Here is a 19,044-nt window from a genome sequence, read left to right on the forward strand (position 1 = left end):
TTGTAAGGATGTATGGATGTATGGATGTTTGTTACTCTTTCACGTAAAAACTACTGAACCGATCACAATGAAATTTAGCACACATATAGAGCGTAACTTGGATTAACACATAGGATAGTTTTTATCCCAGAAATCCCACGGGAACGGGACCTATGCGGGTTTTCCTTTGCAAACGCGGGCGAAGCCGCGGGCGGAAATCTAGTCTAGACATATAATATAAGTAATATGTTCTCGTATATGTATGATTTTGATAGACGTATTGATTCCTTAATATTTATTGCTAGGCTCGCTAGGCTAAGGCTACTGTGTATTCTGTCTGTGATCAGTACTGAGTATGTTATAGCAAACGCTGAGTTACTCAATTTTTGATAGAGAAAATTGCATTTTTTTTATCTTTCGTTTTCTTGTTTATTCTCTTTTGTTTTTATCAAATCACATTGTTATCCGATAATATATATTAACTAGCGGTCCGCCCCGGCTTCGCCCGTGGTACATATGAAAAATAGATGTTGGCCGATTCTCAGACTTACCCGATATGCACAGAAAATTTCATGAGAATCGGTCCACCCGTTTCGGAGGAGTATGCAGACTAACATTGTGACACGAGAATTTTATATATAAGACTAGCGGTCCGCCCCGGCTTCGCCCGTGGTACATATGAAAAATAGATGTTGGCCGATTCTCAGACTTACCCGATATGCACAGAAAATTTCATGAGAATCGGTCCACCCGTTTCGGAGGAGTATGCAGACTAACATTGTGACACGAGAATTTTATATATAAGAAAGATATTAATAGTAAACAAAAATAATTCCATAATTATGTAAGTACATTATCAAGTAATACAATATTAAATTTTGACAACAATAAATTAAATTTTGATAAGAAAAAGTGAGGTGTTATATTCGTATTATCTACCTAACTTTAGTGCAGTTTTATGAGGTTTTTGATAAGGTTTTTTATCATTCTTTAAGGAAAAATGCATTGAAAATAATTACTCGGCACACCTACAGGATCGTCAATTTCTTGTATATTTATAGGTTGTTAAGATATCGATATGATATGATATTATTTCGTTAATATTTTTATCGTATTATATAGGCTTAGATGATTAAGAAAGGTGCCCGTTCATAAAACGCGTCGCACCATTTTATGTTTTTACATGGCGTATCCATAATAATCAAAACTTTTTTTTTTTTTTTTTTTATACTTAAGCGGGCAAGCGAGCAGGCGGGTCACCTGATGGAAAGTGATGCCCGCCGCCCATAAGCATTCGCGTTGTCAGGGGCACCGCGAATGTGTTGCCGGCCTTTAAGAAATTTGTATGCCCTTTTTTTGAAGGTTTCTTTGTCAAAGACGCTTGGAAACACCTCAGATGGTAATTCGTTCCACAACGATGTTGTTCTAGGCAAAAAATTACGGGAGAATCGCACTGTGGTAGAGCGCCATGCATCCAGATGGTGAGGATGATACTTTAGCTTGTGACGCGATGTGCGGTTGTGGAAATCGGCGGCTGGAATCAAGTCGAAGAGTTCCTCAGAACATTCCCCATTATAAATTTTGTAAAACACACAGAGAGAGGAGACGTCTCTCCGCAGCGACAAAGCATCAAGCGATTTGGCAATCTCGGTGTCGTCAATGATGCGGATTGCTCGACGCTGAACGCGGTCTAGTGGTAGGAGCTGGTATTGGGGTGCTCCGGCCCAGAGGTGCGAGCAGTACTCCATATGGGGCCGGACTTGAGCTTTATAAAGTTGCAATAGGTGGGCGGGTGTGAAGTACCGTCTCGCTCTGGCGAGCACCCCTAACTTCTTCGAAGCAATCTTGGCTTTGTCCTCCAAGAATCCACGGAACTGCACGTCAGACGTAATCTCAACGCCGAGAATGCTGATGCTTGGTTTGATAGTCAGGGGACTGTTCTGGAAGGTAAGTGGTACGACAAAGGGACTTTTCTTTGTTGTAAATGCACAGACCTGTGTCTTCCCTGGGTTGAACTCGACAAGGTTGGATTGGCCCCACGCAGAAATTTCCTCGAGTGTATGCTCAATGTTCGATACAAGCTCGTTTCGATGCTGGTTTGTTAGTTCCAGAGAGGTTTTTGCTTGGCCGGCATAATGCGTGTCACCAGTGCTGTCGTCCGCATAACAATGAATGCTACGTATTCGCAACATATCATTGAAATGCAGAAGGAACAACGTAGGCGACAACACACAGCCTTGTGGGACACCAGCGCTAATAGGCATAGATTCAGAGCATGCTCCGTCGACGACGACTTGGATGCTAAAAACTGGAAGTTATATCTATTTTTACACAATTTCTTTTTGAGATATTATATACCTATTAAATATATTATAATTTGCAAAATGAATAAGTAGTAGATGAATAGTAAAACTCAATTATTATCAAAAAAGTTTTATTTTGGAAACATGTTTACAAATTTGTTTAGTAAATAAATACCTATTAATTTAGTTTGTTTTGTCCTTCTTTGAGATTGGATCCAAATAACACGATGTACAAAATTCAATAAATCTTAATATTAATCAATTAATTTAATAAATGTATTTTACTTGGCGACGTAAAACCTCTTAGCGACTCCATCCCAGAAACTGGAAGTTATTGTCTGTAAAAACGAGAAGAGCATTAATTTTTAAATGATGTTTTTCTGTAAAAATGTTGTGCAGTAAATTCATACAATGCAAACCACGAGTCCTAGTTTAGAATACAAACATAAAAAAGAATTTATTTAGCTGCTGCTTGGTGAGAATTTTTCTTTAAGGTTGATGTTCCGACCGTCCCTCCATACATTTTTGATTACCTCTAAACACTTAACACAGACACTATTTCTTTAAAACTAATCATTTTATCACTTCTCTATAATGAAATGTGTGCGCGTTCGACCTTTTTAATCAATAATTTACAATATTTACTTAGAAAAACAACAGTAAAATACCGGAAAAATTTGACACTTCTACAGTAGTGTGCGTGACTTTTGCCAAGCGAAACACGACATAAAGCACGACATCTAGCGCATAGACTATATACTTATTACAGATCTAGCGCGTCAATGTCTAAACGAAAGGCGATGTTTAGACATTGACGCGCTAGATGTCGTGCATTCGCGTTCGTTATCTTATGCATAATGAGCATAATTCTAATAAATCAAAGTTCTGTGTAAAAATTGAGTAATTTCATTTCCAATCGTTCAAAGAAAATAACAATAAAATAAAATAAAACTAATGACCTTAGAAACTATGTTTTTTTTTATTTATTACTCATTATTGTTCGTCCGTCGTAGGTCTGTAAACTGTATTGTACACTGAAGGTAAATGGTACTGTAGGTACTTTAGTTCGGCGTCGTCGCTCGTCGGCTTGATATAAAATTACATTCTTGATTTCATTGACACGCGCTATGATTTGCGCGCGGAATTTCTTGTGTTGTGAATTTATTTTTGTATGCTATGCATTTTAATTGATTCAAATTGCAATGTTTCTCTAGTATGCATTTGAGACTATATTGTAAATTGTAATAATTGATCGTGGGTATAGTAATTAATTATTCTAATAACGCAATTAGTAATATATGTATTTTCGGTGGGATTCAAAACAAAAAATTGGCCCGTGATTTTTATGAAATGTCACCACATTGCAAATCACATCAATCATAGTTCATACACATGTATGACGAAAGTGATTAGTATTGTGGCTAACATTGACTCATCAGTTCATCACTGAAACCAGTGATAAATCAGTACCTATATCATATTGTGTTTGAATATTTTTAAACAATGATATAAGTATACAATTATTATAAATCGGTAAACTATCAAAGTAATCACAAACTTGCAAACATTGGTAAAATGTCCAGTAGTTTATGAGCCTATTCATTACAATTTACAATCAAACAAACAAACAAAGTTTTCCTCTTTATAATATTAGTGTAGACAAACACTATGAATACGATCACTAATGCAAATTCGGGGATTTTCTAATTATTGCTAAATAATAATTGAATTCGTTTTGAAATACTCTATAATTTTTAGTGTATAAATAGACATTTATAATGTGGTGCTCATTTTTTTTGTACTGCTAACGCTATTGTAGGTACCTATTTTCGTTGTTTTATTTCAAGTGAACACGGCCATACAATTTTGTCACGAGCCGCCTATGATTGTAGGTACTTTTGTTAGGCTCCTTCGTCGTCCGCGTCGGCTCGAAAGTTCTTGATTTCATTGTCACGCGCTATGATTTGCGCGCGGATTTTCTTGTGTTGTGAATTTATTTTTGTATTATTATTATTTTTTATTTATTTTTTTATTTTATTGATTCAAATAAAATATTTCACTAGTATGCATTTGAGACTATATTGTATTATGTATAATTTATCGTAGGTATAGTTATTCTTATAACGCAGTTATATTTTCGGTGGGACAATTTGACCCGTGATTTTTCTGAAATATCACCACGTTGCAAATCACATCAATCATACACACGTATGACGAAAGTATAGTGGCTATAATTGACTCATCAGTTCATCACTGAAACCAGTGATAAATCAGTACATATATCATATTTTATTGTGTTTGAATATTTTTTAAACAACGATATAGGTATACAATATTATTATAAATCGGTAAACTACCAAAGTACTTCCGAATTTTCAGACAGACAAACAAGTAGTTTGAACACGCAGTTTTCTTATACTAGTAGCAAAAATCAAAACCATAATATTATGTTTCCCTACTATATTTTACTAAAAGTCGAGTGCGTCGAAATCGTAAATAATAATATGTTTTTCACCTTCCTGGTTATTTTCCCATAGTAAATAGTGTTTTAGGTTTGTTGTTGTAGGTAGGAATAATAATAATTATTCTTACATGTTGGTTATGAAATGTATATTGAAATAATTTACTTTTACAAATCATTAGTGATATAAGTTTTGAGTGAAAATGCTTGGATCAGCATAATATTATATGGTACTTCAAATACATGTTTTGATAAAAAAAACAATAGTGTAATAAAATAAAACTGCGTTTTATTGTAATCAATGTTGACAATTTTAAATTCCAAAATTATTGATCAATAAAATAGTTTACACCAACAAATATAACTTTTATTTTTATAACAATCGTTCATAATATAAACCGTAGCAGGTGGCGTTTTGAAGTTCTGTCTACTCATACAGAAAAATGGAAAACTTGTTTTTTTTGTAAACAATTTATTACTCTGAATGTTGTTTGGCAACTCGAAGCGTGGTCGTCCGTCGTAGGTACTTTTGTTCGGCGTCGCGTCGTCGTCCGCGTCGGCTTGATATAAAACATTCTTGATTTCATTGACACGCGCTATGATTTGCGCGCGGAATTTCTTGTGTTGTGAATTTATTTTTGTATGCTATGCATTTTAATTGAATCAAATTGCAATATTTCTCTAGTATGCATTTGAGACTATATTGTAATAATTGATCGTGGGTAGGTATAGTAATTAATTATTCTAATAACGCAATTATATTTTCGGTGGGATTCAAAACAAAAAATTGGCCCGTGATTTTTATGAAATTTCACCACATTGCAAATTATATATTATACAATTACAATTACAATTATTATAAATCGGTAAACTATCAAAGTAATTACAAACTTGCAAAATATGCTTTTCCGAATTTTCAGACAGACACACAATTTTATTAGTTTGTTTTAGCAAAGTAGGTACCTATACCTATACGCTTACGTCGCGCGTCGCGTCGTCGAAAACGGTGCGCCCAGAAACAAACATACCTAATTCAGTTACAATCCTTTTTTTGTTCCGTAATTTATTGTATTTATTCTAATACGATTTTTTTTATTCGTCGGCCAGTTCTACTAGGTATAAAAAGATAAAATTGAAATATAATTGTTGTAGCGACAGCCATATTATGTTACTATGTTTTCGTAAATATGTTTTTCACCTTCCTGGTTATTTTCACATAATCTTATCTTATATATAAAAATGAATCGCAAAATGTGTTGGTAAGCGCATAACTCGAGAACGGCTGAACCGATTTCGATCATTCTTTTTTTATTATATTCCTTGAAGTACGAGGATGGTTTTTATGTAGAGAAAACGTAAATATTATGTACCACGGGCGAAGCCGGGGCGGACCGCTAGTATATATATATATAAATGAATCGCAAAATGTGTTGGTAAGCGCATAACTCGAGAACGGCTGAACCGATTTCGATAATTCTTTTTTTATTATATTCCTTGAAGTACGAGGATGGTTCTTATGTAGAGAAAACGTAAACATGTACCACGGGCGAAGCCGGGGCGGACCGCTAGTCTTCTTATATATAAAAATGAATCGCAAAATGTGTTGGTAAGCGCATAACTCGAGAACGGCTGAACCGATTTCGATAATTCTTTTTTTATTATATCCCTTGAAGTACGAGGATGGTTCTTATAGCTAGAGAGCTAGTTAGTTTAGTTTTAGTGCAGTGGCAGTGTAAATGTTGTTGTTGAGGTTATGTAAATTTAACACTTTAGTTAACTACCAAGATATAAAGAAATGAGGATAGGACACAATAACTATTGGTTGAGGTATTTATAAACTCATAATATACTTTTAAAAAAATCACGTTTTAATAAATTTCTAGAATTAAATTAGAACAGCTGATTCAAAATAGCCTAAAAAATCTTAATAATAATAATTACGCTTCACAGCAAGAAGAAATGTACCATATGTACCCGCACAAAGTCGATATTGTGTTGCCTACCGTTCGACTCAATGGCTAGGGTTGTAACTACCTTTAATAATTATTACCAAACTAATAAACCGAGTGATGCGAAATAACCATAATTCTTTTAGAGTTTGATAAAATGATCAGGCAGGTATTTTCTTTAATCCTCTGAATTCTCGGTTACTAAATTGTATCGTTGAAATTATTCTTAATCGCGTAAATTTAATAAATAATCATATGGAAAACACTTTTCATTTGTTTTTTTACTTTCACGCCCAACTACTATACAATAATTACGTTGTTTCGGTATTTTGACGAGAAAACGCAGGAAACATCCGTTGTATCATTTTAGATAGATTGTATATTTTGTATCTGTAGAATTGAAATCAAAGCTATGTATATGTTGTCTCCATTCTTTTCTTATCGGATTGTTGATCCCAATGCGAATGCGTCACTTAAATTTTATAAAAGACAATTAAGAACATCAAAAATAAAGTGATACGTAAATATTTCACAGTGCAATATATTATATAATTAATAATAATTATATATTTATGAAAAAATAATTACATCAGATTTAATAATAGCAATTGTTTTGAATGTACATAATATGAATAAATGATTACATCATAATAGTAATAATTACAATTGTTTTATTTCCCATTTGTTGCAACCCTAGCATATCTTCATGTAGCAGCAGAAGTACCTACACTGGCGGCGCGGCGGCATCGTGCGACATCAAAGGCATTGCCTTACTAGGTAAGTTTATAATGACTCATTTCTTTTATTATATAATTTACGTTTTACTTTTACAGAATCCGATTCAATGGATTATGAAGACGAGTCACACAACGCCATACGATAGTGATGATGAATGAACATTTCAATAAATGCATGCGTGTTTTTTTATGTTGTTTTGTAATTGTTAATTGTTTCTTAAATAAAGAAATAAACTAAATATTTAAATGATGATTTGTTATTTGCAACACAACTTTATATTTGAGATTCTTTACAAATGTATATTTAGTTTTGTATCATCAAATTTATAAATTTTATTCCATAGTTTTCAAAATTAAATGTAAATGACCATAAAAACATTAATAAAGTAAATCATTGATGTAAGGTCAGGGAACGTAATACATATATACATCTGACCATGTAGAAGCTAAGTCTTGTTGACTGCTGAAGTCTGTAAAGTTTTGTTGTCTGCTGAAGTCTGTACGCAATGAAAATGTCTGCCGTTTCGAAAATAAGTTTTTAAGACCCTAATAAATAAAATATATGTATATATAATGGCAGATCTGGTCAAATACTTTCAAAATTGTATTTTTTTCAGCACTTTCATAAGTGTCTGCCAGAATGTTATCCGCGTGATAATGGTCTGCCATTGTTATTTTCCGATAGTAATAATAATCTATTTTCAAATATCAAAATGGCAGACGTGGTCAAATGGTTTCAAAGTTCGCCAAAAATTTCCACCTGTCTTACCTAAGCGCGCGCCCCGTCCACCACTCTGGGCTTAGTGACTCCTCATCTCATGTATAGTAGGTATAGGGGAATCAACACACAAAAATCCAGGTCTGGTCAAATACATACAGGTAGCTTTGCGCTAGCTCTCTAGCTATTACTTCTTATGGAGAGAAAACGTAAACATGTACCACGGGCGAAGCCGGGGCGGACCGCTAGTAAATAATAAAATAATAAATAGTGTATTAGATTTGTTATTGTATCTTGTATACCTACGAATAATTATTCTTACGTCTTGTTGGGAAATGTTCAAATACCTACCTATTGAAATAATTTACTGTTACAAATCATTAGTGTTATTAGTTTTGAGTGAATAGGCATGGATCAGAAATTCAGAATATAATATGCTACTAACTACTCAAATACATACATGTTTACACAACAAACACCACTGACCTCTATAACTATAAGTTATAGAGGTCAGTGACCGTCAGTGACAAACACTATGGATACCTACGCTCGCGAATGCAAATTCGGTGATTTACTAATTATTGATACCTAGTCATTGAATTCGTTTTGAAATAGCCTGTACTTTGTAATTTTTAGTGTTATAGACATTTATAAAATGTGGTGCTCATTTTTTTGTAATAAATCATCCCGAACGCTATTGTATTTTCGTTGTTTTATTTCAAGTGAACACCTAGGTATACAATTTTGTCACGAGCCGCCTCTGGCCTCTGGGTGAAATAAACAAGTCAAATGATTTTTGTTCTAATTGTATTTTGGTAGTAGTTTGTTTAGAATTTACATTACCATTGTTTAATTTTTATTTTGTATTTGCAGTAAAATAAAAAGATGAAAAACTTCATTAGGTATATTGTACGACACCTCACTCTGAATCGCGCTAGCGAAATTTTTTCGTTACAGAGCACATATACAACTTTCGGACAATCTTCATTGAGGCCGGCCGGCAAATCGAGTATGTCGAGAAACTTCACTTATTCGATGGAGGTATTCTACCTTCCTTCCTCCACAGTTGTGGGACCCCGACGTGCATTGAACACGCAGCTTTCTGATACTAGTAGCTAAAATCAAAACCACAGATATGTCTGTGATCAAAACCATAATAATATTTTTACCTATTATTTTACTAAAAGTCGAGTGCATCGAAATCGTAAATATGTTTTTCACCTTCCTGGTTTTTTTTCCATAGTAAATAGTGTTTTTGATTTGTTGTTGTATGAATAATTATTCTTACTTGTTGGTTATGAAATGTATTTTGAAATAATTTACTTTTACAAATCATTACTGATATTAGTTTTGAGTGAAAATGCTTGGATCAGCATAATATCATATTTGCTACTTCAAATACATGTTTTGATTAAAAAAAAACAATAGTGTAATGTAGGTAATAAAATAAAACTGCGTTTTATTGTAGGTAATCAATTTTGACATTATTTATTTCCCAAAATTACAATAAAATAGTTTACGCCAACAAATATAACTTTTATTTTTATAACAATCCTACTTCCTACTAATGCGAAAGTTCATACATGTTTCAAAAGAAAAACTTTTACTTTTACTATTATTTCAATTTATCCGGTTTAATTAAGACTTAATATTGATACATATGATCATTATAAATACAAATAGGAATTAACAATATAACGAATACGTGGCACAACTAAAATTTTACCGATACCACCCGTGGTCATTCTCCTTTGTGGGTCATTTGTAACAGGATGGCGGTTCTACAGCGAAAAAAGAAAAATGATGGTCAGAACGCTGATACCGGATACCTTAAGATACTGTAATATAAAATATTACTAGATTAGATAAAATATTATAGGTAGTATCTTCACCGTGTGTGACGCGCTTTACATTCACGCCATCTAGAGTTAAATCTTTATCATTTTTGTATACGTCTGTGTGTGTAAACGACCCTGTATGCAATGACAGATGTTAAAACGCATAATTTTACCGAATTGGGTGGATTTTAAGGCAATGATATAACATATTTCAATAAAATATAATATTCAGTAACCGCCATGACTATTCCTAGGTTTGATGACTATTCCAATTACGCAAAAACTCAAATAAACTAGAAATGTAGAATTCAGCGCCATCTAGCGGGATATTGGCTGGGAACAGATCGTTGCAATCACCTTAAGTTTGTGTAATAACTGTTATATAAAATGAAAATTGATCCATTGACCCATTTTACAGCAGAAAAGTTACATTATTACATATATTTATACCCAGTTACATTATTACATATTTTTTTTATAAATACTTACAACTACAAGTTGTTCAGGCGTGTATTCCCTGACGATCGTAATGGTATTGTCACCAATCTTTTGGACTTGGGTGAATTTATTACCATCTACAGTAATTATGTTCTTGGTCTGGAACAATCATTATGTAAAATATTAAGTACGTTAATTCAGTTAATCCTTGTACGAAATTCGCAAATAGATTATTTGACAGACGAATTAAAATATACAAATGAAACTAAAGCTTTATATTTTTTCTAAATACGTTGATATTAAAAGTTCATAGTATGTAGGTAGGTTCTTAGAATAAGAGGATAATAATATTTCTTTCATTATTTTTAATAACACAAAAAAATATGAAATGTAGTCTAATTACGAATTAGCAATTGCTTACTTTCAGTTTTTTTAATTAATACAATTTAAATGTTTCTTTGTGTACTCACGGTCACTTCCTGTGGCAAAGTTTCATCAAATTCAACACCATTTTTGAATTTCATTTCAGTAGTTCCGTTTGCATTATAGGTCGTGATAATATAAAAGTCTCCGTCTTTTTCAATTTTTTGGGAAGGTTTGGCGTTGATGAAGGCATCTGCTTTCTCTTGAGGTAGGTCTAAAGGAAACAAATTATTTGAATTAGTAAATAAATAAAGCTCTAGCAAATTAATTTACAATACAAAAATAACAAAGAGTTATTCAAAATAATTTTAATCACTACGTAAATATGTTTATATTCTTTTTTACGTTGAAAAATTGAAGTCATACTTACGCAAGCTACCAACAAAGCTATCGAAGTTTTCGTTCTTATCAAAAGAGTAGAGCTTTCCGTAGAACGCCATTTTGATGTTTTAGAAGCAAAGAATTGAAAGGTACGAATGAATATTACTGAACAATAAGATATCAACACGCTCTTATATTAGCTACAACCCTATTATCGATCATTTACTGATAAAGGCGTCTTTGAGGATCATAACCCTTATCGACTAAAAGTCAAGTGCATTGGGAGGTTTCTTCAAATAATAATAATTATGTTATGTGTTAAACACAACATAGGTTTTGATACTAGAAAATCACTTCTAAACTGCTGAGTTTAAATACAGTTTTTGTCAACATTTATTGACTTATTGTTTTGCCCCAATCCTTTTTCCAAAGCATTGTATGTTTTGCATTCATGCGTATTATCAGTACATTAACAATAAACAGGCACCACACATGGAAATGTATGTACATTACAATATGTTATCATATATTGGAATTTGTGCTATTGGTCAAACTGCATCACCATACTGCAAATCTTAATTCTTATTCCTTAGTCATTTAATATAAAATTATATTTTAGAGAATCAGCACTATACTTACTTTCATATGTCTTTTTAAAGCCCTAATTAAATCATAATAAGGAATCAACTCAAAATTTGAATGTTATGAATGTTAGATGTTATTATATGTCATATAAATAACTTTTAAATAAGCTTAAAAGATAAGAGACATAAATACAATTACATAAATAATTGGTCAATGACATTGATCAACAATTTTTTTTTCATTAACCTAATAATTTTCTTGACATTGATTGTAACACAAAATAATCGTGTGAAACCTTTTATAATAGGAAGAGGTACAGCAAAAAAGAAAGGAAAAATGAATTAAGGGTGATTTGAGTTTGGGAAGTTGAAAGGTAAAAACTTAAGGGGTATCTTGATTTCTGTAAAAACTACAAATCCTTTGAAAAAAAGGTGAGCAGTACAGTTGGATGTAATCAAAAGATCTACAACTTTTAAAAATATTTTTTTTAAAATTATTATTTAAGCTAAAATTAAGGTTGACAAAAGAGTTGAGCTGTCGTCGTTATAACAATCATGCAATTATTGTAATCAGAAAATTGCCACGTTTTTTATTGATTTCCACTAAAGGCTCAAAAAATTCATACATTGAGAAAGTAATATATCAAAAGATGAGCCTTTCTCTTCAAATAATTAATTGGATTTCGAGTTTTCTCTACAATTTATTCCATGCTAAAGCACTGTAACGTCAATTTTGATATTTATCTTGTAGCCAGGGCACTTTTGCAACCACACACGGAAATCTACCATATTATAAATTCTTAAATATGTATTTATATATTTATTATGTATGTACATAGATGGAAGATAAAATAAAACCTCAAGTATTCAAAATAATTTTATTTCGAAAATGTATGTAGAAATTAATGTGTATTAATTTCTATCCTAAATAAATAATTTGTATTTCTCTCGTTCTTGATTGAGATCTAATCCTGATTATACGATGTACAACATTTAATCTTATCAGTAACCTTAATAAAGAAAATTAATTACTTTTACTAGGCGACGTAGTACCTTTTCGCTGTACCGTCCCAGAAGTTAGATGTGACAGTCTGTAAAGAAACAAATGAAGAATAGTTTAGTGCTTTTGAATTTATTGTCCTATAAAACTGTTAAAGCATTAGTTTAAGATTTGAAACTTCTGCATAAATTGCAAAATGCACAATAGATAATGCTAGAGTTTATAACATTTACAATAACGAATACTTTACGAGCATTTTCCTATCCCGCATATTGTAATTAAAATCTATCCATAGAATCAGTTCAGTAGGTTTTGGTTGTAACCAACAATTAATAATATGTATATGCTGCAATGGAAAAAAAATGATTGAATTTGTCTCAGTACTTTTTATGTAGCGCTGTACGTTCAGAAAATTTCAAACAACAAACTTTATACGAACCTTTTGTTCCAACTATCCTAAACTATCCTTAAATTGTGTAAAGTTAACTTACTACCTATAAAAATATCATCTTTTTAAAAACGCTATCATGCATCCAAGTTTATGTTGAAACTTAAAGAGAGCGTTTTTCTTTTTATACTCACGAGAAAAGTCGCTTCACAAAGTATGGCTTATTTATTAAATATATTATTTAAATAAATACTTACGACTACTAGTTGTTCAGGCGAGTATTCTCTGACGTATGTAACAGATTTGTCACCAAGGGACTGGACTTGTGTGAATTTGTTGCCATCTACAGTTATTGTGTTCTTGGTCTGTAATAATTATTATTTTGTTATTAGTAACTATTAAAATAAAGTCCAGTTAGTTAATTAAGTTAGATTGAAATAGATTATTAAGATTTGAAAAACTCTGTTTCAACTAAAAATTAGAATGCATTGTATCTAGATTCTAGGTAGTTTAAAATGAGAGGAATACTGGACATAATAACTTCAATAAGTAAGAAATTACTTTTGAGTGTGATTATTTTAATATTAAATGTTATTTTAGTACTGACTCTAATGACGTATCTGCAAACCCATACATTCTTCAATACAAAGCTGAATCCAGTCACACATAGATTGGAATTAAGACTATTATTACACACTAGCGGTCCGCCCCGGCTTCGCCCGTGGTACATGTTAACGTTTTCTCTACATAAGAACCATCCTCGTACTTCAAGGAATATAATAAAAAAAGAATTATCGAAATCGGTTCAGCCGTTCTCGAGTTATGCGCTTACCAACACATTTTGCGATTCATTTTTATATATAAGATAGAAAACTATTACATATTAAGAATTAAGCAATTATTTAAATCATGTGTACTCACAGTAATTTCAGGAGAAAACACTTCGTCAAATTCAACACCATCCTTGAACTTGATTTCACTAGTTCCCCTTATAGAGTTGGTCGTAATGACGTAATAGTCACCATCCTTTTCAATCTTTTGGGAAGGCTTTGAGTTGATATAGGCATCTGTTTGCTCTTGAGGGAGGTCTAGAAAAAAAATATTATTAGTATATATATGTATATGCATAGTATTAGTTAGTATTATTAGCATACATAGAAATGATAACATTACAAGTTATATAATATTTCTGTAAAAATTATTAAGTCCAATTACTCGCACATCATTTATGGCACTACTCAAATTTTCTACCAAATGTTTGATACATTTTTACGATTTTGATCAACAGCAAAACGAAAATGATAACAAAATAAAAAATAGCTTTCATTTGAACCAATACTTACTCAAGCTTTTCATAAAGCCGTCGAAGTTTTCATTTTTTTCCAAAGTGTAGAGCTTTCCGTAGAACGCCATTTTGATTTATAGAAGCAAAGAATAGATCGTAAAGGTACGAATGGATATTACTGGACAATACGATAACTGCACGTTCTTATATTAGCTAGTCCATCGAACATTTTCTGATAAAGGTATGTTTGAAGTTCAATATCCTTATCGGCATCAAGACAAAAATAATTGGTGGAATGTTCTTTTCAAATTACTATCTAGTAATTAATTATTAATCATTTTTTTGGGTATTTATATCCAGTTTCTAAGAAATCTTACACTTAAGCTGCTGATGGGAAAAAATGTTAGCAAAATTCCCAAAATTTTCTGTTTACACTTCGAAAATCCATAAAAAACATTGTATTTAAACATCGATGTTTATTAATGAAATTATCTCACCCTACTTATTAAACCTTTATCCTTTCATTTCCCTTCTAATCTCACCTACATAATTAATTTCTCGATTGAAGTAAAAAATAACGAATATCAGCCTTTATTAATGTCACAAAATCATTATTTGGTCAGTTAAAAGATAGACAACCTAAAAAATATCCATAGCAACTGGATGGGACGTTCCTATTACAAATAAGCTTAATAATTAAAACTTTTTTATTAGGTAACTTTTATAAAAAACGAATTGTTAAAAAAATCAAATTTAAACGCACCCTTAGGATAGATAAATAACAACAGGATATTTGGTTTATTACATTCAATTGTGCAAGTACTCTACATGTATAATAAAAGGACAGCTGACATACTAAATTGTACACAGGTATTGCAAGTCTGCTTGCCCAATGTTTGTAGAAATATATTATATGTAATACCGTTATTACAAATCACTACATAGTATAAAACAAAGTCACTTTCTCTGTCCCTATGTCCCTATGTATGCTTAAATCTTTAAAACTACGCAACGGATTTTCATGTGTTTTTTTTTTTAATAGATAGAGGAAGGTTTTAGTATATAATTTATTATGTTTTAGACAAAGCGGGCGAAGCCGCGGGCGGAAAGCTAGTTATATTATACTCTATTATACTCGGGTTAAGAAGCCACTGTTATAATAGCGTATGCATCTTAGGTATGCATATCCACATTCCCACAAACTTCCACGTTTTTTCAACATTGGTAAGAGTAAGGGTAATTACTCGTAGTATAATGAAGAAGTATTATGATATTAACATAAATAAATATAGTTCAAAAACTAAACGACATGCTTGAGATAAACTTATGAAATGATTATATTGTCAGCAATCCTTGACAAGTTTACAAAGTTTGAATTAAATCTGTCCGTTTAAAAAGGGTTAAAATTGAATCTAAGCGAGACGGTAAATTCAAACATACAGGTGAAGTTAATAAAAGCGTGTTTATAAATTAATATTGCTGATAATATAGACCACTAGCGGCCACCCCGGCTTCGCCCGTGGCACATATTTCGCAATAAAAGGTAGAATATGATCTTTCTCAGGGTCTAAAGATTATCTGTGCCAAATTTCATCAAAATCGGCCCAGTAGTTAGTCTATTCATTACAATCAAACAAACAAACAAACAAAGTTTTCCTCTTTATAATATTAGTGTAGATTAATAACATGTTACTTATGAAGAAATTGGAATGTAAAAACGATTTTCATACATGTGTATTTAGTCTGGTGTATCTTATGTACATTGTTTGTACGATAATGATTTCTTATCGGTATTGATAAAGTACTACTAATTATGTGATTTATAAATAATTATAAAAGTAGTAGTAGCTTACAAAGAAAACTGCATGAACTAACTTTAAAAAAATAGTAGGTACTTTACTTCATTTATTTTTTTTTTTTTAATTTGAAGGTATATGCAACATTGATAAAAATAACGTGACTCGTTAAACTTTAATCATTAGTTGATGAGGTGGCGTCTTATCAAATGATATCAATCATGCAATTTTAATCAAAAAATTACCACGTCATGCTATGCTCAACAATATTATTTTATATGTTTTGAAAGTATTAGGAATTTCATAACTTTCTTTCCATTGCAAGTTTTGAATATCATTCTTTAAAAACGTATAGGATCATTATTAACAGTTTATTAATATTATTACTAATGAGTATTTCATAAAATGTGATCGTTTAAAAACAGCTCTTATGTAGAGAATCTATATTATGATAAAACAGTTACAATTTTTTCTGTTTGTCTGTTTGTATGTGCGTCAATCACGTAAAAACTATACAGGCCTGATTTGTAAACTCATTGTATATAGTCAAAAACCAATATTAGGTTCAACATAAAGGCTAAGTATATTTTATTCGAAAAAAAAAAATTTTTTGGGATGGCTCTAATCGGTATCAACGTGGTATCAACAGTAGCTTCCCCACCCATAATCAAAACTAGAGTTTTATCAACGACCTCATTTATGATATTTTACTTTTCGATTAGTTTTTATTTGGATTAGATTAGTTTATTTTTTTATATCAAACATATTTAGATACAGATAATTAAAGAAAGATTGCGGATTTCGTTTTAAATTGAAATTTTAAAATCAATTTATTGTTTCTACTTGGCTGATCCTCCTTCTTTAGTTAATTTCTAAATATTGTTTTCATAGAGCACAATATTTCCTAATCTAATTAGCGTATGATTATTTGGATAAATGTTCGTAATTTTTGGTAACTAATGCCTTTTTTGACCCTGACGGATAATGGGATTAAAGTTTAATGGTAGTAAACATATGTTATCTTTATCAATTTAAGCCAAAATGAGATTCCGTACAATATTATTTACTTTTAGTTTTTTAGCAATAGCAACTTATCAAAAGACGATCATAAATAAGGCTAATTAGATGCTTAATTCTCTTAAGAAGGCTTCCCTTAATAAGTCGTTTTATATAGTTTCCCCCAATTTTTCTCCTAAGATAGATCATAGAAGGTTTATATCTAAGTCTAGATTTAAAGAAGAGGACATAAATTTTGAGGAACATGGATCTTAGTAATAAATGAAATAAATGAAATGAAATGATATTATACATAATATTATATCTAATCCTAACATCATTTTCATTAGATTAATCTGTTGTCTGTCTGAAAATTAAAATGCCATATGTTGTCCAAGTTTCGATGACAAAAAAAAAAACATTTATGGATCAAGAATCAAGAATGGTAGACTTCAAATCTCCAAAGTTACATATCACAACCACGATTATCTTTAACCGATTGCAATTATACAATTGTTATCAAGCGAAAGATAATATATATCGTAGTTTTATAACAGAACTTTATAGAAAGAGTCATACGAATGTTACGTCATATTGAATAGGTACTACAAAAATATCCGCCTCCTTGGTACAGTGGTTGACGCGTGAGCGTAGAACCGAGGGGTCCTGGGTTCGATTCCCGGTGGAGACGAAGAAAAAAAAATGTCTCGGTCTGGCAGGACACAGAAGGCTGATCACCTACTTGTCCCTAAAGAAAATCGATCAGTGAAACAGATGTATGAATAATGCATCTGCCCCTTACCCCACTACGGGGACACGGGACTTCACTACAAAAATATTAACTACCTATACGTTCAGGAAAGAAACTTATTCCTGAAAGTTTACTGATAATAATTAATCACCACGAGGTATAAAACAATGCCGATGTTACTGTCCGGACGTTCTTATGTATGCTTTAATATTTTAAACGACGGAATAGAGAATAGAGAAGTGTTTCTCGAGGTTCTAGTATATAACTCGTTAAGTTTTAGGCAAAGCGGGCGAATCCACGGACGGCAAGCTAGTTAGCTATATTTTCTTAAATAGGTACCTACTTGTTTTTCATTATGTAAAAAAAACAACTAATCAAGACTATTTACAAAATGATATACCTAACGTAAGTAGAATAGGAGTTCACTTTTTAAAACTTGTTCATTGTCATCATTTGTGTGAAAAAATCTTATAAAGGAAGATCTAAATGAAAATGAAAAACTCTTTCAAATTAAACATTTCAATGCGCCTTTGAACTTGCAAATATACAAAATTGATATTTGCTTCGAATTTTTATTCAGGATTTTGTAATAGCTGTACATTTCTTTATAACAGGTAATTTAAGTAATTTAAAATAAATATTTACTTACTACGTATATTTTGCTTAAGTTGAACATATTATTGTTTTATTTTTACTTCTATAACTACACATAAATAAAACTGGCCGACATTATTATTGTACTATTCATTCAACCATTTTTCTGGTTTTTCTACATTGTGTACACAGCCCATTAAAATTATTCCGATAATATATTCTTGTTAATTTAAATATAAAACATTCTATTAATGTTCGCGTTGAAAGCCAGCCACTTCATTTCAATCATTGACCTAATAGGTATATTTCTTTCGTAAAAATTCATTCAAATATAATATGCAAAAATATCGCATTAACGAAATATATTTTGCATTAAAAATAATCTGAACTTCCTGAATGTTTATGTCGCCAATGCCAAAATAAGAGTGTTTAATTCTTGAATTTAAAAGCATACCTTTTTCTCAGAATGTTAATAAATAAAGT

At 31.4% G+C, this 19,044-nt stretch overlaps 2 protein-coding genes across 2 annotated transcripts; both read right to left on the reverse strand.

Annotated features, from left to right (window-relative positions):
• Window positions 1–2,424: 2,424 nt before the first annotated feature.
• Window positions 2,425–11,337, reverse strand: LOC149478839 (fatty acid-binding protein 2-like). The gene is made up of 4 exons (XM_089709128.1): window positions 11,217–11,337; window positions 10,894–11,060; window positions 10,475–10,582; window positions 2,425–2,620 (listed from the first exon to the last, which is right to left on the reverse strand). The coding sequence occupies exons 1-4, from the start codon at window positions 11,284–11,286 to the stop codon at window positions 2,564–2,566; spliced, it is 402 nt and encodes a 133-aa protein (XP_089565254.1). The 5' UTR covers window positions 11,287–11,337; the 3' UTR covers window positions 2,425–2,563.
• A 1,278-nt stretch (window positions 11,338–12,615) lies between these two features.
• Window positions 12,616–15,322, reverse strand: LOC149478840 (fatty acid-binding protein 2-like). Its single transcript, XM_089709052.1, has 4 exons — window positions 14,483–15,322; window positions 14,061–14,227; window positions 13,397–13,504; window positions 12,616–12,842 (listed from the first exon to the last, which is right to left on the reverse strand). The coding sequence occupies exons 1-4, from the start codon at window positions 14,550–14,552 to the stop codon at window positions 12,789–12,791; spliced, it is 399 nt and encodes a 132-aa protein (XP_089565178.1). The 5' UTR covers window positions 14,553–15,322; the 3' UTR covers window positions 12,616–12,788.
• Between the last annotated feature and the right edge of the window lie 3,722 nt (window positions 15,323–19,044).

This window comes from Colias philodice, chromosome 21, assembly GCF_061535455.1.
Source record: "Colias philodice isolate Cphi_HAF_F1 chromosome 21, ilColPhil1 Martin Lab GWU primary, whole genome shotgun sequence".
Lineage (NCBI taxonomy): Eukaryota > Metazoa > Arthropoda > Insecta > Lepidoptera > Pieridae > Colias > Colias philodice.